The sequence below is a fragment of the Perna viridis genome, chromosome 2, assembly GCF_037379345.1.
Source record: "Perna viridis isolate PV_CMFRI_1.1 ecotype Kerala chromosome 2, ASM3737934v1, whole genome shotgun sequence".
NCBI classification, from domain to species: domain Eukaryota; kingdom Metazoa; phylum Mollusca; class Bivalvia; order Mytilida; family Mytilidae; genus Perna; species Perna viridis.
In genome coordinates this window covers 46808415-46826410 of record NC_142446.1, presented here as the reverse complement: position 1 = coordinate 46826410, position 17996 = coordinate 46808415, and the positions used below count along the sequence as shown (strand labels likewise).

General features: G+C 33.5%; 1 protein-coding gene across 4 annotated transcripts; it reads left to right on the top strand.

The window, feature by feature from the left end:
• Positions 1–3472: 3472 nt before the first annotated feature.
• Positions 3473–17510, top strand: LOC148625395 (tetraspanin-18B-like). Of its 4 annotated transcripts, XM_088568901.1 has the most exons (9): positions 3473–3543; positions 3778–3917; positions 12750–12825; positions 13578–13796; positions 14459–14533; positions 15473–15583; positions 15802–16005; positions 16477–16560; positions 17353–17510. In XM_088568901.1, exons 3-9 carry the CDS (start codon positions 12766–12768, stop codon positions 17413–17415), a joined length of 816 nt encoding a protein of 271 aa, XP_088425027.1. In that variant the 5' UTR covers positions 3473–3543; positions 3778–3917; positions 12750–12765; the 3' UTR covers positions 17416–17510. The 4 variants fall into 4 exon arrangements, with proteins under 4 accessions (XP_088425027.1, XP_088425028.1, XP_088425026.1 ...); XM_088568902.1 differs by lacking the exon at positions 3778–3917 and having other exon boundaries at positions 3492–3543; XM_088568900.1 differs by lacking the exon at positions 3778–3917 and having other exon boundaries at positions 3503–3613.
• Positions 17511–17996: the final 486 nt, after the last annotated feature.

Genomic DNA, 17996 nt, shown 5'->3' with positions numbered 1-17996 from the left:
ATTTCCCACTATTGACATTTTGGCGCGAAACTGCTTTGCCTTATTACCAAAGGATAATTTTGAATTGAATCATTTCCTTCATCTGACCTAGGGCTAGTTATCATCATATATTTAAATGAAATCTTTCGCATTGTGCTTGATTAAGGTAACCATTTGATTCTGAAGGGACTAGTAGTATGTCGGCCTGGGAAAAAGTGGCACTGAAATAAAAATTCTGGCTTTCACTACCTCGTAAATATTTATAAAAACTGACCTTCAGCTTATTCTGTACATCTTATTATGAAGATGAATGACCTCAAATGATATAATCGTTAGATTTTGAAAATACTTGCTTCTGATTTGCAAGTTTTTGAAAATAAATGTTCGTAAAAACGCCAGCCTCAACAGAATCAAAAGCATTTAATAGTCGTCCCCTAATGGTTATATATGAATATATATCATAAATTAACCGTTATGAATATGCAATGTTTTGAATAGTATTAAAACATTTTTTTGTTGAGAACTGAAAGGAAACAAATGAAATGAAGCAGGCCTAATGATCGAGAGACTGTTGATCAAAAGTTGAGACTTCAATCAGTGGCGGGTACAGATAGGGTTTTTCTTTGAAAATTTAGTTAATTTCAAGAACAAAATGGGAAATGATAGCCTGGACACATTTTATAGCCCCCTAATGACCCTCTTTTCAAAATCTCAAGAGCCACTCTTGTTTGATTAATCTCTTTAGGGTACTCTACTCCTACAACGTAAGAGGTTGGAATTCCTTGGCTCCTTCCTCCATACCCCAACCTCTTACTTCAGAGCGTCATATTGCATAACGCTCGTTTCGCAGTTCCTTGAAATCGGCAGAATTATAGTAAACTATTTACATTTAAAACGTTTCGTTTAGTTTCTTTACCATTTCACGGGAGAAAGTGACTAAACTAAAGAAAAACAATGACCTACCTGATTAGAATATCCAGCAATCCTGGAAATCCTTTGTAAAAGCAGTTAAAATGAACTTCATATTTGGTTTTTAGCTTTTGAGTGTGTAATTCCGGTTGATAAAATTACGGATTATAAAATTTGCGAAACGAACATGTCAAATTAACCAACGAATTGCCTTTACCAACTTTAAGTTCGTTTTGTCAAAAATATATTACATTCCGTAAAATTAGTGACCTAATTCAAAATTGCTGGTCATTTTGACAACTGTCTTCATTACCAATGTTTTTTTAGGTATTTAACAAATATTTAGGATTTTTATAGTTCGATTTCCGGTAGGTTAAACTTCTTTTGTGTAAATAAAAGACATAAAGTACTTTAAAACACATGTTTAACTAATTAACATTTGCGGTGGCTTTCAACATGTCAGATGCTATAGGGTACTCCAGCAATGCTGGAGTTTGTCTGGCAAGCTATTTTAAGACTTGGTGCCATCCTAACCTCTTACGTTGTAGGAGTACCTTTAGGGATTCGGCCTTGGAGATATTTTACTGTTTTGACTATCACATAATTCCTTAAAATATCCTATATGTAATTCCTTTTGGGATTCGGCGCTGAAGTTATTTTTGACCGATCAAAAAAAAATATCCCCAGCGCCGATAACTGTCTAATATTTGATAGAAACAATCTACTCCTACAACGTAAGAGGTTGGAATTCCGTTTCTCCATACCCCAACCTCTAGTATTGCTGGTGTAGAAACAATCATGATTTTTTTTCAAATGCTCTGACCAAAATCCAATATCTGCATTACCAACCTCACAATAAAATTAAGAAAAATATAACTTTGTCGACTGTATACAGGTGCGGATGTAGCTGCGAAACGTAGCTCTAACTATTTTTTTGTATTTTCTTAACGTCTAGATCGCAAAATCAAAAAAAAAAAAAAGATCAAGAGCTACGATTTCGCAGCTAGTGCGGATGTAGACAATTTGAAAAGCATGGGTGCCAGCCGGTGTTCCTCAGAAAAAGAGGGGTACTAGGTCATTATTTACCATATTTTGCCAATTTTACAAATGAAAATAACAAATGTTCCAATAAAAAAGGAGGGGTGCCAACCCCCTGCACCCACGGGGGGAGGGGTGGGGTAAATTAACTGGTGAAAGGGTACTGGTGTGCGGCCCCAAAATTTTTTACCCACCCCATTCATATATCCTGACAATGAAAAACCGACACCCATTCATATATATGTAATGCATTTACGTGCCTCGACCCGACAGTATTTCTAGTAGAATGCGAATATTTCTTAAGTTAACAAATTCACATACTTATATATGCATGTAACTATTGAAACCATTAACATTTCAAAATCGTGTAGATATTACACATAAATACAGTTGTCGTTATATACATGTATGATAGCTTGCATAATATATTTATTGTAAAAATATACCACTACAATAAAGACAAAAACAATTCACCTCGGGCTTATTACATATCTATAGTTTACTCACGCGTGACGAAGAAAACATCAATAATGTTTATATACGTGATGAACAAACAACAGTAAAGGTCATTGGTCATTCTACCGTCTACTGCCAAATTGGAAGAAATAATAAAATCTCAAAAATCGCAACGTTACCATTTATTGTATGTTACATCATTTTTCCTGGACCTTTTCTTTTCTTTTTTATATTACTTTTACCATCTTGCAGAATTAATTGGCAAGTTCTTACAATTACTTATTATAAGTTGAAATAAAAAAGACTAGATTTTCACATAATTTAGAGAAAAGGTCCATTGGTATATCATGGTATTGAAAATAAGCTAAAAAGTTTTAGACCGTAAATAAAAACAGTATTATGTCGTGTACAAATTATACGAATACAATCATTTTCACGAATATTTACTGTGTATTTTTTGTTTTTTGTTTTGTTGAAACAAAACAGTTGAACCATATTAGTTAACACTACAGTAATTTTACCATTTTGCTTATCGAAAACAATGTTCATTTAGACATACTTTGCACCAAATTGGTATGAATATAATGATTGCCGCAATCAACCGAACTCAACATAGGCCAGTTCAGATTTTTAAATATAGCCGAATACGAGGTTGACTGTGGAGTAAACTGAAGTGAAATTCTCAAAATCATTAGGACCACATCCACTGTGCAGCATCATGTCCTGTACGTATAAGGAGCTCTTACCTAACCATGAGTTCAACAAATTACGAATGAAAAAATCTATGACTTGGGTCATGTGTGCAATAAATTTAGCCGTTCATGTCACGAATTGATTTTTACGTCGTAACTTTATAGTTTATCATTAGCGAATTAAATGTAATTTAAAATTAACATAAATTGAAAAATGTAAATATGCAAATTTTATTTTTGAATAATAAAAAAATATATAAAGTTGAACAGTTAAGATGAAAGGGCGTGTAACATCTACATCAAAGTTATGGGTGGACCCGGATCATCAACAGCCCATTCTAAATATACAGTAATGACTCGTAAATGACAATTGTGCAAAAATTGATCGCTATATATATATGGTATGGTGTATATAATCATCTCATTACCCACAAGTTTTCATGTGACAGTACTGCATCATACGCATGACGTACGTATCCCTAACAATATTATACAGAAATGGAGGCGTGTAATACACCTTTACTTTAAAAGGGTTACAAGTGAGTGAACTCATAATAAACTTGACACTTAGTCATAAAGGATATAACTTTCTGTCAATCATACAAATCATATATACACAAGAAGGGAAACACGATTAAAGAAAGACAGCGAGCCACAAGGTATGTTAGCTTCACTTTGCTTTAAATCTCGCATGATTTTTCAGCTTAGCAATGAAGATGGGCAATGCTACGTGAAAACGCCAACCGTAAGGTGATTTACTTTATATTCCTTATGAGCGCACCATTTTACAGTTGTTTCTGACGAGTGGAGTTATTGAAAACTTATTTGAAAGCAAGGATTAAAGTATTGTTTTTTTTTTAATTTCAATCCACATTCTTCAAGCATCCATCGCGGTTGCTACGAAGCTATGATTTTGATGATAACCAATCGTTGTATCGAGTTCAAACGGTCGGAAATAATATATGTTTTAAGCATTTAGGGTGTGCCCAGTACAGTTTCAGAACTGTGTAAAATATATAAATAGAATATTACAAGCCAGTATCGATTCATGAACTCAAAATAACAGTTGAATGCTTAGCAAACGGAGCGAAGTAGTTATTTTTTTCTATTTGTTTTTCTCTAAATAAAATGAAACTTTTTTACTATAATCTTCTCATTTAGTGTATCCAAGTTGTTTGTTTGATTTATAGAGTAAAAAAAGAACATACAACCACAACACTCACAGGTAAATAGTCCCACGCAGTACAATTTGAAAGGAAATTTGAATAAAGTGATATTGTTAATCATTTATGCGGAGATTTTATGGTTTCCTGAATGATGCTTGCTCATTCGTCCAGAACCACATTCTTGTACCATTTCCAATATTATATTTTACACATACATATCAACTTTATTACATATGTCATGGGTCATGAACCTAATGGAAGATAGGAACTGTAGATGTATGTTTTAGCGCAATATGTCCTTCGCGTTTATGCACATAATGTGCCATAATGGTGTCGACTGATGTAAAAGTTAATGCCTTCAAGTCATATTATGGAGATACTTAAGATACGGTCACGAGAGATCTACGATATGAATTTATTGGCTACAAAGTTTTTTGAAAATAAAAACAAACTAGAGAGTGTTTACGAGCTTGTAAATATGTTGCATGATTTACAAAGGCTCAAATTAAACATTATTGGATAATTACGTACACAAGCATTGTCATCAGAATTGAAAGTTTCTTTGTATTTGATATGGTTCTTAAAATTAACGTCATTTTTCGCATTTCTAGGAGATAAATCTAGTAAGGTGTCGTCCTTCAACTTCGAGTTTTGTAGGTCTTTATCACGAGGACCATTTCATAAAAAACAATATATTTTTTTCTAAATACTAATAGCTAGCTAAATTAAAAACAAAACATAATATTTTTTTCACCTTTGCAGGGTAATAATTCAATAATGAGTCGTCCTATACAACTTGGCCTCAAAGGTACTTTTATAGGCCTGCACAATACCATAACGATAATTTCATCAATAAAAAGTTTTTTTTTTGTCTGTTATACTGTTATAGATATTAGCTTAAACTACAAAAAAACATTATGTTTAGCCTATCAAGATCTTTATGTCTTTTATCTTTTTAGTTTCACACAATGGAAACTTTTATAGATCTCTTCAAGCCTTAATAAGGGTCTTCATTTTTTCGCAAACACTGATAGTTTTTTTTTAGATGTAACTTCAAATTAAAGACTCACTCGTGTTCTATTTACATTTGTTTTGACTACCTAAATACAATTTTTTTATACTTTTCTCGAAGGATGATGGCGGCCAAAACTAAGCAAGCTATTTCAGAAAAATACGATTTTTATGAAACATAAGTTAACAGATGACGGACGCCAAGTGATGGCATAAGCGCATTTGGTACATCTTTGAATGTATTTGGCTGGTCTCCACAACATATTTTTCGATCCAAAATTTGAACACTTAGCATGCTCTCTGTGCATAGTTTTACGTTACATAATTGATCTTAAACTTGATGATCAAAACATCACCCAACGAGTTTACTAGTATTTACAGATTTTTATATGTGTTTTCGTGTATTGTTTGATAACTTTACAAGAATCATTCAGACTACAACTATTCTAATTTTGATATAGGTGATAAAATTGAAATATACCGATGTATAGGTAGAATAATAATAATAATGAACTGATGAAATAAGAAAAGTACGGAAAAGATCGCAATTATTGATATCATTTTATTTGTCTCAAACATGCTGTCACACATGACTGTATTCTGGTGACACATTTAAACAATACTGAGGCGACTATGCAATATTGATAGATGATATCGGTCTTTTGTGATGAAGAAGCGCTTTGGTACAGACAATTGTTGGGATATGATTATTGAGACCTTTATTTATTACATATCTTATATTGATAATGCAGAATGGAATGCAACATTTTAATAAATCTATACCATCTGACAATAACTGCGGGCGTATAGGCGTTATAATGATTTAAGTTGAAACAGCAGCACGACTACAGTGTCCGGACAATTAGGTTAACAAATTTCATAAAACATCTTTTCTAAATCAAACATATTTTTTCTAACATCAAGAACAAACAAACCTATTAATCCCGTCTGAAAGAGTAATCAAAGGAACCAAAGTTATAGCGGTAATCAAAAGAATGCAATCCAGGGAGAAAGATCAGACACGGAAAACAGACATACCCAACGAAGAACATAAAGTAACTAGAATCATACATACAAAGTAACAAAAGCAAATGAGCAACTCGGACTCCACTAAAAACTGGGAGCATGGACCAGGTGCACCAGTAAGGTAAGCGTCCTCTGCTTTTCTAGAAACACCCGCCGAGTTGCTCATAAAAACGTCAAGTCGGGGTAGACAAACGAGGAAAGGAAAACTATGACCCGTTGCATAAATAAGTTTTCATGGTGCAGATTTACTTACTTAATCCTCTTCGTCTCCGGTGAGACATAAGGCTGCAATTGTTTCCCGCCACCTGGGTCTGTCTTTGGCTATCTTCTGAGCTTCTCCCCACGTATATCCACCCTGTTTCAGTTCAGCCTCCACTGTTCTTCGCCAAGTTGTTTTTGGCCTACCAGGCTTCTGCCTTCCAGACGGAGTCCATCTGAGGGCAACTTTAGGTAACCGTTGCTGGTTCATACGAAAAACATGCACTAGCTATCGCGACCTCCTTTCTTCGATCTCAATGTTGATGTTCTTGCGATTTGTTTTTGGAGCAGATATTTGAGATTTTGTTCTGCCAAAATATTTTGCATATCTTCCGTAGGCATCCATAGTAAAAACTCTCAATTTTCTTTAGGTCGCTTTGGATGATTCTTCAGCACTCAGATCCATATAGAAAAACTGATTTCACATTACTGTTGAAGAGTTTTATCTTAGTTTTCAACGAGTATAAGTTGGATCTCCAGATAGGACGCAGGATGGAAAATGCTGTCCGTGCTTTCCCTAGTCTAGCTTCGATGTCCCTTTGGGCAGCGTTGTCAGTGCTGATCAAGCTTCCTAAGTAGGTAAAGTCTTCTACAAACTCTATTGAGGTATTTCCGATATTGATCTTTGATGAAGAGTTAGCGTTGATTTTCATTGCTTTTGTTTTCGTGGTACTGATGTTAAGGCCTGTTTGGCGGGGAAATTTGTTTAGGTTATTTGATTTTTCTTGCATATTCTTAAAGTTTGTGGAGAGAATGGCTAGGTCATCAGCGAAATCGAGGTCTCCAAGGTGTGACATCAGGTCCCATTGTATCCCTCTCGGTCTATCTGTTGTTTTTCTCATTACACAGTCAATGGTCAAGAGAAAGAGAACAGGTGAGATGATGCAACTTATCTTACTCCTGACTCGACCTGGAACCAATCAGATGTGCGGTTATTTAGGATGGCACTTCACTCATAGCGAAAGTAGAACTTTCTGATGATGGTAATTATCTTTGATGGTAATGTTGCAATATCTTCCATAGTGTATCTCTATTTATACTATCGAAGGCATTTATGAAGTCAATAAAGTTGATGTAAAGAGGACTATTCCACTCAATGCATTGTTCAGTGATGTTTCTTAGAGTGAAGATCTGGTCTACACATCCTCTACCTCTTCGAAATCCGGCTTGTTCTTCTCGGAGTTTTTGATCGGTGCATGGTTTACAATTAGACCTTTAGTCCAATCACTGGGGATGGCGTCAATGTTCCATATTTTCCTGAATAGATTTGTCAGAACCTTAGTGGATGTTGTAATGTCTGTTCTTAATAGTTCTGAGTAGATCTGGTCATTTCCTGGAGCTTTCCCATTCTTAAGCGATGATATGGCCTTTCTGATTTCGACTTCACTCGATCGATCTAGGTCGATATCTAACATATTTTCTGATGGTTCAATGTTGACATTTTCTTGAGGTGCTGGGTGTTTAAGTACCTCCTTGAAATGTTGGACCCACCTGTTAGCTTGATCTTGTTTGCTGGTAAGTATTGTCCCCTGCTTGCTTTTAACATTCGAGATGCCTGTACTGTTGTTTTTACATTGTAGCTTTATATTTACAATCATTCTCTTTGAAAATTTTCATGAACACCTGTTAGTGATTGATTGAAGTGCTGTTCTTTTTATTTGGCTATAAATCAAAAAGAAACATAGTTATTGACGTTTAAAGTTGCAATTTGTTTACTGTCAAACCGAGAACTGTATTTTTTAATGTGTTAAAATGTAATGATATAGTTTATATTTACACGACGACAAATAAAAATCATAAGAAACATCTCTAAGTGACAAGATCCCGCAACACTGATTACTACATGAAAATTGCGAAAATAAAACTTTACACTTTTTAATGTTAAGAAAATTGATACTGTATACCTTTTTCATGTAACAACTGAACTCTTTTTGACGTAACGTAAATGCTTTTCATTATATTCCAGGGACTGCCGGCCACAATTCTGTTTAAATTTCTGGTCCGCTGTGCGTTATATAAAAACTGTTTCATTTTTAGCTCACCTCACGAATTGAGGGGGAACTTATGTGATAACATCTTCGCCAGCCAAGGGTTCCGATCCGCTACTCCTCTTCACCCTTGGCGGATTTAGCCATGCAATTTATTAGAATAATATTTTCTCCCTTTGTACTGATATTTACATCATTTTTATTTCAACATATTAACATCAAAGTTGAAATATTTTAAAATCTAAATTCAATTTTTTATATACTCTTTATAAAAATATAGAAATTAGATTTAATTGAAATTTTTTCATCAGTTATTTTGCAAACTTTACTTTTAATATTAACCATATTAGTAGTAATATATTTCATAAATAAGTATCATTTTTCTGTATTGAACAATACACGTCCATGCAGGCCCACTTGGGTATAGTCAGGACGTTAAACTCCCCTAGTTAGCTGAACAATACACTGCGCAGCTGACAGACCTCCCAAACGGTCACAGTGGGGAAACGCCAATAGGCCATGTGGCTATTGGTAGGCGAAAGTGTCAGCAGAGTAGTCCAGTCGCTAAATAGGTCCAACACAGCAGAGTTCTTCTGATGGGTTCTCCGAAAGACTGGCTACGTAAAGCCATCACGGTGTGGCAGTTACTAACCCACCGTCGATGCAGGTCCACATGGATATAGTCACGACGTAAAATACCCATTAGCTTAGCTTAGCTTGAACAAAACGATAAGATCCAGCCAAGTATGGCCTCATCCAATCAAATGTCACGATTTCTATCCATAACATTAGGGCTAAATCCGCCAAGGGTGAAGATGAGTAAGTGAATCTGAACCCTTGGCCAGCGAAGATGATGTGATAACCCCAGCGTCGGCGTCCGGTTATAAATCTCAGAAATTTCCCATGAAATAATTTATATCCCAGGAGCCAAAAGTGTTTTATTTCCGGTGAATATCGCATACTAACCGTACTGTCACATTGATACCACCGGCAAACGTCTAAGAACAATAAATTTGCTATATTCTGTAATGGAAATTCGTTGCTACCAAGCATTCGTACATAGTTAATCCATACGGTATACATTTCTGCATCCTTTAGAGAGTCAATAGCTTTAGGCAAAACATCTAAAAGCTCTATCAAGTCATCGAAATCTGTATTTGTTGCCTTTTCTTCGGTCAAAGGTTCTAATCCCTGTATTGGAAGATCATGAATTTCTTTTGCAATATCGTCATCGGAATCATCAGAACGATACTGTAAGGCAGTTTTGAATGCTGACAAATATGATTTATGTCTTTTGTTCGTTAGCGGACTAGGTGTTTGAAAATTTCCTGCATCTTTTATATAAACTTTATCTGGTTCCTCAAAAAGAATTTGTTTTCCAGCCAAAATTGAGTCAATCGGTCTAAATTTGTAGTTAATGGTAGTATATCCATGTGTATTATTTTTTTCGGAAAATGTTTGACGTATTATTTTGAAAGTCTCTGTATTATGTTCTTCCATAAGGTGGTCAGAAATGTTCTTAAAAACGCCATAGCCATTCGGGCAGTAATAACAATTATAGTATTCCATTATGACATTTATGACATCTGTTCCTGCAAAAAATAAGAAATATTATTATATAAACAGAACATATCTTGGATAAATAACTAAAGTCCAAACATAATATAGAGTAAAATAATGATATAACTTCACCTTTTCTACATAGGAAAACACCAAAAAGTGTACAGTATGTTATAAAATAGACGTCAAAAAGGCATACAGAGTTACTGTAAAAAATGTACAGTAACAAATTTTTATTTTCGCAATTTTCACATAGAAATCAGTGTTGCGGGATCTTGTCACTTAGAGAACATGTTTGTTATGATTTTTATTCGTCGTAGTGTAAATATAAACTATATCATTACATTTTAACACATTAAAAAATACAGTTTTCGGTGTGACAGTAAACAAATTGCAACTTTAAACGTCAATAACTACGTTTCTTTTTTAACATAACCCTGTTCCAGAAGCCTATTCGTTAGAGTTCTAGCGCGATACAAAAAAGTGTGCGTAGTTTCGGCAAGCTCTGGCATAACGTATGAGTTGCGATATGAACACTCCATACGCAGGTGCTGAAGGGATGTTGCCACAGATGAAAGGAACGTTGACAATTCTGAATGAAAAGTCATCACGTTTGTCGTAAAGTTTGGTCAATAGGTTTCCTTTGCCATCGATTTCTAAGTGTAAGTCAAGATATGAGGCTGACTACAATGTCTGTAGTATCCTTTATCTCAAGTTCTTTGGGGTAGATGCGATGTATCAAATCCCCGAAATTAGGATTGTTTAAAGATAATACGTCATCTATATAGTGGAAACTGAGATTAAAGGATCTAGCCAAACGATATTCTTTCTTTCGGATCAGATCAGCTATAAAGTCAGCATCATAAGAGTGAAGTAATCGGTCAGCAAGTAAAGGAGCACAATTTGTTCCCATAGGAATGCCGACCGTTTGTTGAAAAACACGTCCACCACACTGGACAAATATGTTGTCGATTAAAAGTTCCAGCATTTTGTAAACATCTTCCTCTGTATATTTGGAAGATGATTTGGAATTATTTCTTACAAAGTATGAGGAATCTCTACCAAGAACAATATATTTGTATCTAGGTGTACCATTTTTTTTTGTTTTTTGTTTTGGAAAAACGACGATGTATAATGTTTTTATGTCGGGATTTTAATTGTGTATGGGGAATAGAAGTTTTTTCAGCTTTTTAATAGCTGCTTGATTATATTTATATTACAATAATTTCGCAATTGATAATATAAAATGAAGGAACTCGAGTTTTTTTGTTTTGTTTTTGTTTGTTTGTTTGTTTGTTTTTTGTTGTTGATTTTTTTGTAGAGTCATTGGTATTTTTCTGTAGTAATTTCAAGGAAAATCAGGACTTGGATATTCAAGCGCTTGAGTTTCGTGTAAATTGCAGAATTAAAAAAAAAAGCAATACTGATACTCAGACTTTATGTAATCTTTCAATTTTCACTTTGATAAAGTGTGTGTTTCTAACTTTTTTGTTTACAATCTAATTTGGTCAAAATCATCAATCAACATTTTTGAAATCAGTTTTTGATTACCTTTATAATTCTAAATGGAACAAACAAGTCGTTTTCGCAGAGCACACTTTCTCAATTTTGCGCTGCAAACTTAAACTGTTACATAGATGTGTTTACACACCGACACCAGTTACTACACATTTTTGCTGATTTTATGTCCACAGACTTGTGGTCTTCATATACCATAATCAGTAATTATCATGTCTTGCATATATAGTGTAATATTTTAATAATTCACCAGCACAACATTCATAAAATAAACGCTGACTTGCACATCTAGTAATCACTTCACGGTCGATGATTAATGAATAATCATCATTATGTGGCTTTGATGTTTCTATACTATTAGTATATGTGTTCAGGTGAAATTCAATAAACCTTTTGATAGGAGGGGTAGTTTAGGTCTACTTTATACTCATTGCTGAGAAAAATGTTCACTCTGGTATTTATTCCTGTTTTAGTGCTTTATATCACTCGGGTATTTATTTCTGTATTAGTGCTTTCGTTGCATATTGCTCAATTGATATGTGGTATATATTTATTTCAAGAATTTGAATAATCTTTCATATGAAGCTTGAAAAACCAAATAAAGTAGAAGTATCATTTCATTTCTGATGTTCACGATATGAAGCTTGAAAAACCAAATAAAGTAGAAGTATCATTTCATTTCTGATGTTCACGATAGGGTTTTTTCTATTTTTAGATGACGAAAAGTATTAAAATTGTATAATCTTCAAGTGATATCCATATTATTTTTGTCAAAACATTAACACTATGTTAACTTTTTACTGAAGTCAGTGACAAGTGTTTTGTTAGCTGCGGACTGTATTTGCGATGTTGTAGATACTTAGCCAAAAGTACTTTGATTATAGTTCATATAAATAGATCTGTTAAATCAAGTAATATCGAGTATTGTGTTCAGTATTTAAAGAAATTTGACTACATTAATAATACCAATTTAAATGCATCGAGTACGAATTTCCGACAGAAGAAATGAAAGTGTTCATGCATCAAGACTGAACTTAAAGTACAAACAAATTCACAGAAAATTTCCTGTACGTATGTTTGAATTGAATGACGAGGCGGGTAATAAATGATACTTTTATGAAGAACTTCCTTTATATATTTGTTACTAGGTAGCAAACTTACAACATGGCATGTGGAGCAACGCTTTCGAAGTATATTTTATTTACAGTCAACTTTCTCTTTTTCGTAAGTAAATACAATGTTTTTTTTTTAGATAATTTCGAAGTAATAAAAACAACAACAACAACAACAACAACAAAACAGTTAAAACAAAAGACAACAAAAGGGAAAGAAACAAAACAACGAACTTTAATTTGGTATATTTTCAAACATGTGCCCATAATTGCCCGCTGGAAAATTAAATTAGCAAATTAACCCTGTAATTCACAAATATTGTATGCTATGTTAGAGGACACATGCATAAGAAAATGCAAAATATGCATTTAGCGAATTACGATACATAAATGCTATTTAACAACTTCTTGAACACACACATGCAATTGAATAGCAATCTTTTTGTGCAAGTTTGATGATCAAGGCTAGCTATTATTGTATTTTGAACACTACAGGAGTGTTAGCAGTTTTTAACTTCGTGATTAATAGGAGATTTTGATGTGCGTGCTACTAAGCTCTTTAGACCACAGTCATGGTAAAGAAGTGATAAACACATGACCAACATTTCGTGCAACACATAGACTGCGTCTACTAAAAAATATGAAAAAACGAGTCCTTTTAGAATCGAAATAAATCTTGGAAACTCCATTTTATCATTTTTTTTACCACGGGCTGGCCATTTATGTCGTTATTAATACCCTCGCTATCGCTGGGGATAAAACAATACGACACAAATGGCCAACTCGAGTTAAAACAATGATAGAATGGAATTTCCGTGATTTCTTCAGTGATCAGTAACTGTATTTGTATTTTGAACATTGTAGTTACTTGGAGTACTAGGAGTAGCACTAGGTATTACAGCTATTGTCAAGAACAGTGCATTAGAAGTACTGACACAGTTTGGGGATGCTGAAAATTACGATGTAACATCTTTGATGAGGACTGGATCTGTTGTATTGATTGTAGGTGGAGTGTTTGCTGTAGTAGTTGGATTTCTTGGATGTTTTGGAGCCTGTAAAAACCATAAGGTTTTGCTTCAACTTGTAAGTATTAAGTATTCTTTGCTTATGGTCTAAAACTGACAGACGATGACTCATATTCTCAATCTAAACATTACTATAATGACATAGAATTTAATTTATAGTCCTTTCTTGTCTTGCTACACAAACTAGTGTAATTGGGGCCAGCTGCGGCCTGCCTTGTGGTATAAGGATTTTCCTCGTCATTCATTGTAGACCAATGGGTGGACCTGGGCTGACGTTGTCATCCCGGTGGGGGTTTTGTATCTTTGACATATTCTCCTTACCTTTTCTTGTTATATTAATTAGGTTGCAAAAGTAAAGCTGAACTAAAATTCTAAGTCAAAAGAAGAAATTGGAAGCATAGATAAGACATAAATCTCCCACATATTTTTTGTATGTACCTTTGAAAAGTTTCCCTAACTTGAACGACGTTTTATGTTCGATGTATTACATAATATAAAAGAGGTGATTCTAATACTTTTCAAGAATTCATTTGATAATAAATGACAATTGCAAACAACAGATAAAGCATTGTTTAACTTGATATGTTCCTTGAAATGATCAAGACAATTTTCCAGTATTGACAACCATGAAGTGACACCTTACAAAGTAGTTGATAGGACGAGGACGTAGTTATCATTCTTACATCGAATGTAACTGAAGTATTTTTTTTCTATTTTCAGTATGCTGGCATTATTACTATTATTATCATTGTTGAACTGACAGCAACTATAATAGGCATTGTTTTTACATCTGATGTAAGTTTGTTTTTTTTAACTTTGGTTAGAATTTCAGATCTATGACAGACGTACAAGGCCGTGTGTCATTTGTAAAGATACAATTTGCTAAAATGAATTACAACAATTGGAACCCAGAGAATAAAAATATCATTTTTCTTGATAAAAAAAATCGGTAAAATATTCTATTATTTAAACAAATTCAAATAAAACATTTCAACGAATTGTTTTTACTGCTACTACAACTGCTGAAATTTTAAAATTATAAAATCATAAACGGTATTAAATTTTATTCTCCTTTCTTTTTACCTGATTATATCTAAGCATGGTCAGACTGTTATTCAGCTGATTAAACTTTGAACCTCTCCATTAAACGGGCTTAATTTAGCAATTAGATATTAAAACGAGGTTTGACCGTGTTCCACCAGACTTATCTCGCTAAATCACGTCCTTGGAACCAACAGTTTTTATTGCATACATACATGTACCTGTAACTTAGAAAAATTGACACAAATTTATCATAGGATAGATCTACCTTTTTCTTACAATTAGACATAATTTGAAATGAAATATTGAAGATACTTATAAGGAGGAAAGACTCTTGAGACAGCAATCCTGACATTTATTATTGACAAAAACAATACACCTGTTACAGTTAACCATTACCATTCGACGACGGTTTTGAAAGAGTGGAAAAATGATCTGCCATCATAAATGATAATATCGACCATGTCTGCAATATAATTTTGCTGATAGCACGAAGCTACAATTTTAACTATGCATTTGCATGAATCAGGATAGAGTTGCATTTAAACACTGCATTAATCAAAAAAAGTATCATTTGCAAAAATGCTGAATATCTCTGAAGTCATATCGTCTTGCTGAAAACATGGCTATCTTAAGTATTATATTATAAGATTCTTAAAACCATTCATTTTACTGTATACATGTCTTTTGAAGGTTACAGCAAAGCTAAAACCTATCCTTAAAGAGAGAATCAATGCCACATATGACGGACGTTTGGATACAGGAGATGTTTTTACACTTGGGGTCAATTTTGCTCAGGTGAAGGTAAGTAAACACAACTATAAATAAAAGAAAAGAGACGAATAATGTATTCCGTTAGACGTATTTCCGGAGACAATGTTTCCCACAAATTGTAAAGATTTGTTAGATGCCACAGCAGATCCACAATGTCTTAAAATGTAAAGAAGGACAACAAAAAACCACCTTCTTAAACGTCAAGTAAAAAATGTCCATTTGATGTGTGTTATTTTGTTTTACTTCAGTTCGACTGCTGTGGTGTAGACAACTTCCATGATTTCGATGGCGCAACTAAATGGAATAGAACAGCTGACATAAAAATCCCTGAAACATGTTGTAAGGCATCGGAGGAAACCAAAGAGAAATTCTACGATAACCCTTCATCGTTTAAACCGGATGACCCTAAATGCCAGACTATCCCAACTAGTACAAACTCTAACCAGAACACGGTAATTAAAACACTTACAAAAGTACATGTAGTATACTTAAACTTGTTTTGTTTATATTATATATGTCTGATTTTTTTGCTTTAAAAGTGACATTTATTGGAAACCTTTTCCCTGTGTGACTTTGGATTGAATTCTGTCAGCTTTGCCTTTGTTCCTTGATAAGAATCAGTTGACCGTGATTAACCTTGATTTTACCTTTATCTTTTAACTTTAGATCGACCATTTGTTCGATCAGGCGTTTGTACAGCGTTTTGCGTTCGTTTACGTATTGTGCGAGAAAATTTAAACGTGTCTGAAAGTGTAGATAGTTCGGTTAGTAAATCAAAGGAACCACGGTTGAGCGGTGGAAAAATCTAATTTTAGAGCATATTGTATTGGATTTTAAAACACTTATGAGAAGAGATTTAAACTATCATTAAATGGATTTTTTCTACTCTTTTTGTAATGTTAATATATGACTTACCTTTGTAGGGTTGTTACCAGTCTATATACGACTATGCCAAAACTAATGCTGGATATATTATCGGAATCGGTATAGTCATCGTGTTGGTTCAGGTGAGTCAGAGTAAAGGAGTAGTAGTCGAACAATAGGTTAAAATAAAAAAAAAACAGTAATTTAATCAAAATATATACGAAATATCAAGAAAGAAATTTGAAAACTGAATAAAAAAGAACATTAGAGATTAGAAGTGACATTTAAAACAGAACTTTCTTATTAGCCATGTACAAAGAAAAATGGTTATTTTTAACTATTATTGATAAAAATATTTCAACTAATATGGCTCAATCTAAAAGATTATTTTGAAAGCAATTGTACGCTGTTTCATTTAAAAAGTGTAGGATGAAAAGGTTAGTTAATGATCTGAAGCAAAACACTATTTCAAGTTAAGGATGTTCGCAGGTCATGTTTAGCCATTTTTGTCAGATTTTCGGACTCCTCTGGTTTCATCAATTTCATAGCATCGATATTTTTTTTGCCGAGTGACCAACTCTTCTTTTTACAATTTCATGAAAAACACACATTCAAATGTTATTTGGGAGGTTTTTTGTATAAAATCATTGTTATTTATGTAGTGTTTTAACAGATAAAACCTGCCAAGACAAAGCCTTTGAAAAATCTAGAGAAATCCTTTTCCTGCCATAATTTCAAATGCTTATATTCCAAAAAAAACAACAACAACAAAAAACGAATACACTGACACATTTATTTTTCTTCCTATATTCATATAGCGTTAAAGATCTTAAAGCACTTCACAACCCTTTGAAATCCTTTATTCTTAAATAGGGCAACGAGCATCCTTAAGTTACATAACGAGTAGTTAAAATAAGCATTTAATTTATTTCTAGTGTCTATGTATTGTGTTTGCCTGTTGTCTGATCCGAGCCATGAGCGGAGAGCTGAACAGCTAATTTACAACATCTTTATTTGAACTTTTATTGTACATAAATCTGTAGTGTACATATGTTATATAGCTTGTACTTAGTATAATACAATTTTACGTTTATTTTTGATTTTTTTTGCATTTATTTTACATTGATATTGTAGTTTCAACTGCATGATTAAGATAGATTAAAATAGATTATGAGGTTTCAAGTATATTACTCAAAATAATAACAAAATTACCCAACTAATAAACTATAGACAATGGTCAATAGGAATGATCAAAAAGGAAAGTCCGTATCACAAATGACAATATCATGGGAAATACGCATTTAAATGCGTTGTGCGATTTCTTTTAGACGGGTTAAGTGGTGTATGGTAGTATAAAATGTTAAAAAGTGAAACGTTTTAGTCGAATAAACTTCAGCAAAGGAGAGAGATTTTAGATTATTTAAAAGATCTTTGGAGTTTTTTTTAGAATCACCATGTGATTAATCCACAACATAGTATTTTTGCTGTTCATCCTTTACTGCAGATACAATCTTGGTCAGCAGTACAGACAACTTTTTTGTTAAACAAGTAGTTGACCCTGCCACGTACCTTTGTTTGT

What these genes read in the sequence shown, in the direction of transcription:
- LOC148625395 (XM_088568901.1), top strand. Translation starts at nt 12,766, where the DNA reads ATGGCATGTGGAGCAACGCTTTCGAAGTATATTTTATTTACAGTCAAC. An exon ending in CAGTCAACTTTCTCTTTTTC is followed by an intron (nt 12,826 to 13,577) that starts GTAAGTAAATAC and finishes TGAACATTGTAG; the next exon opens with TTACTTGGAGTACTAGGAGT. An exon ending in ATAAGGTTTTGCTTCAACTT is followed by an intron (nt 13,797 to 14,458) that starts GTAAGTATTAAG and finishes TTCTATTTTCAG; the next exon opens with TATGCTGGCATTATTACTAT.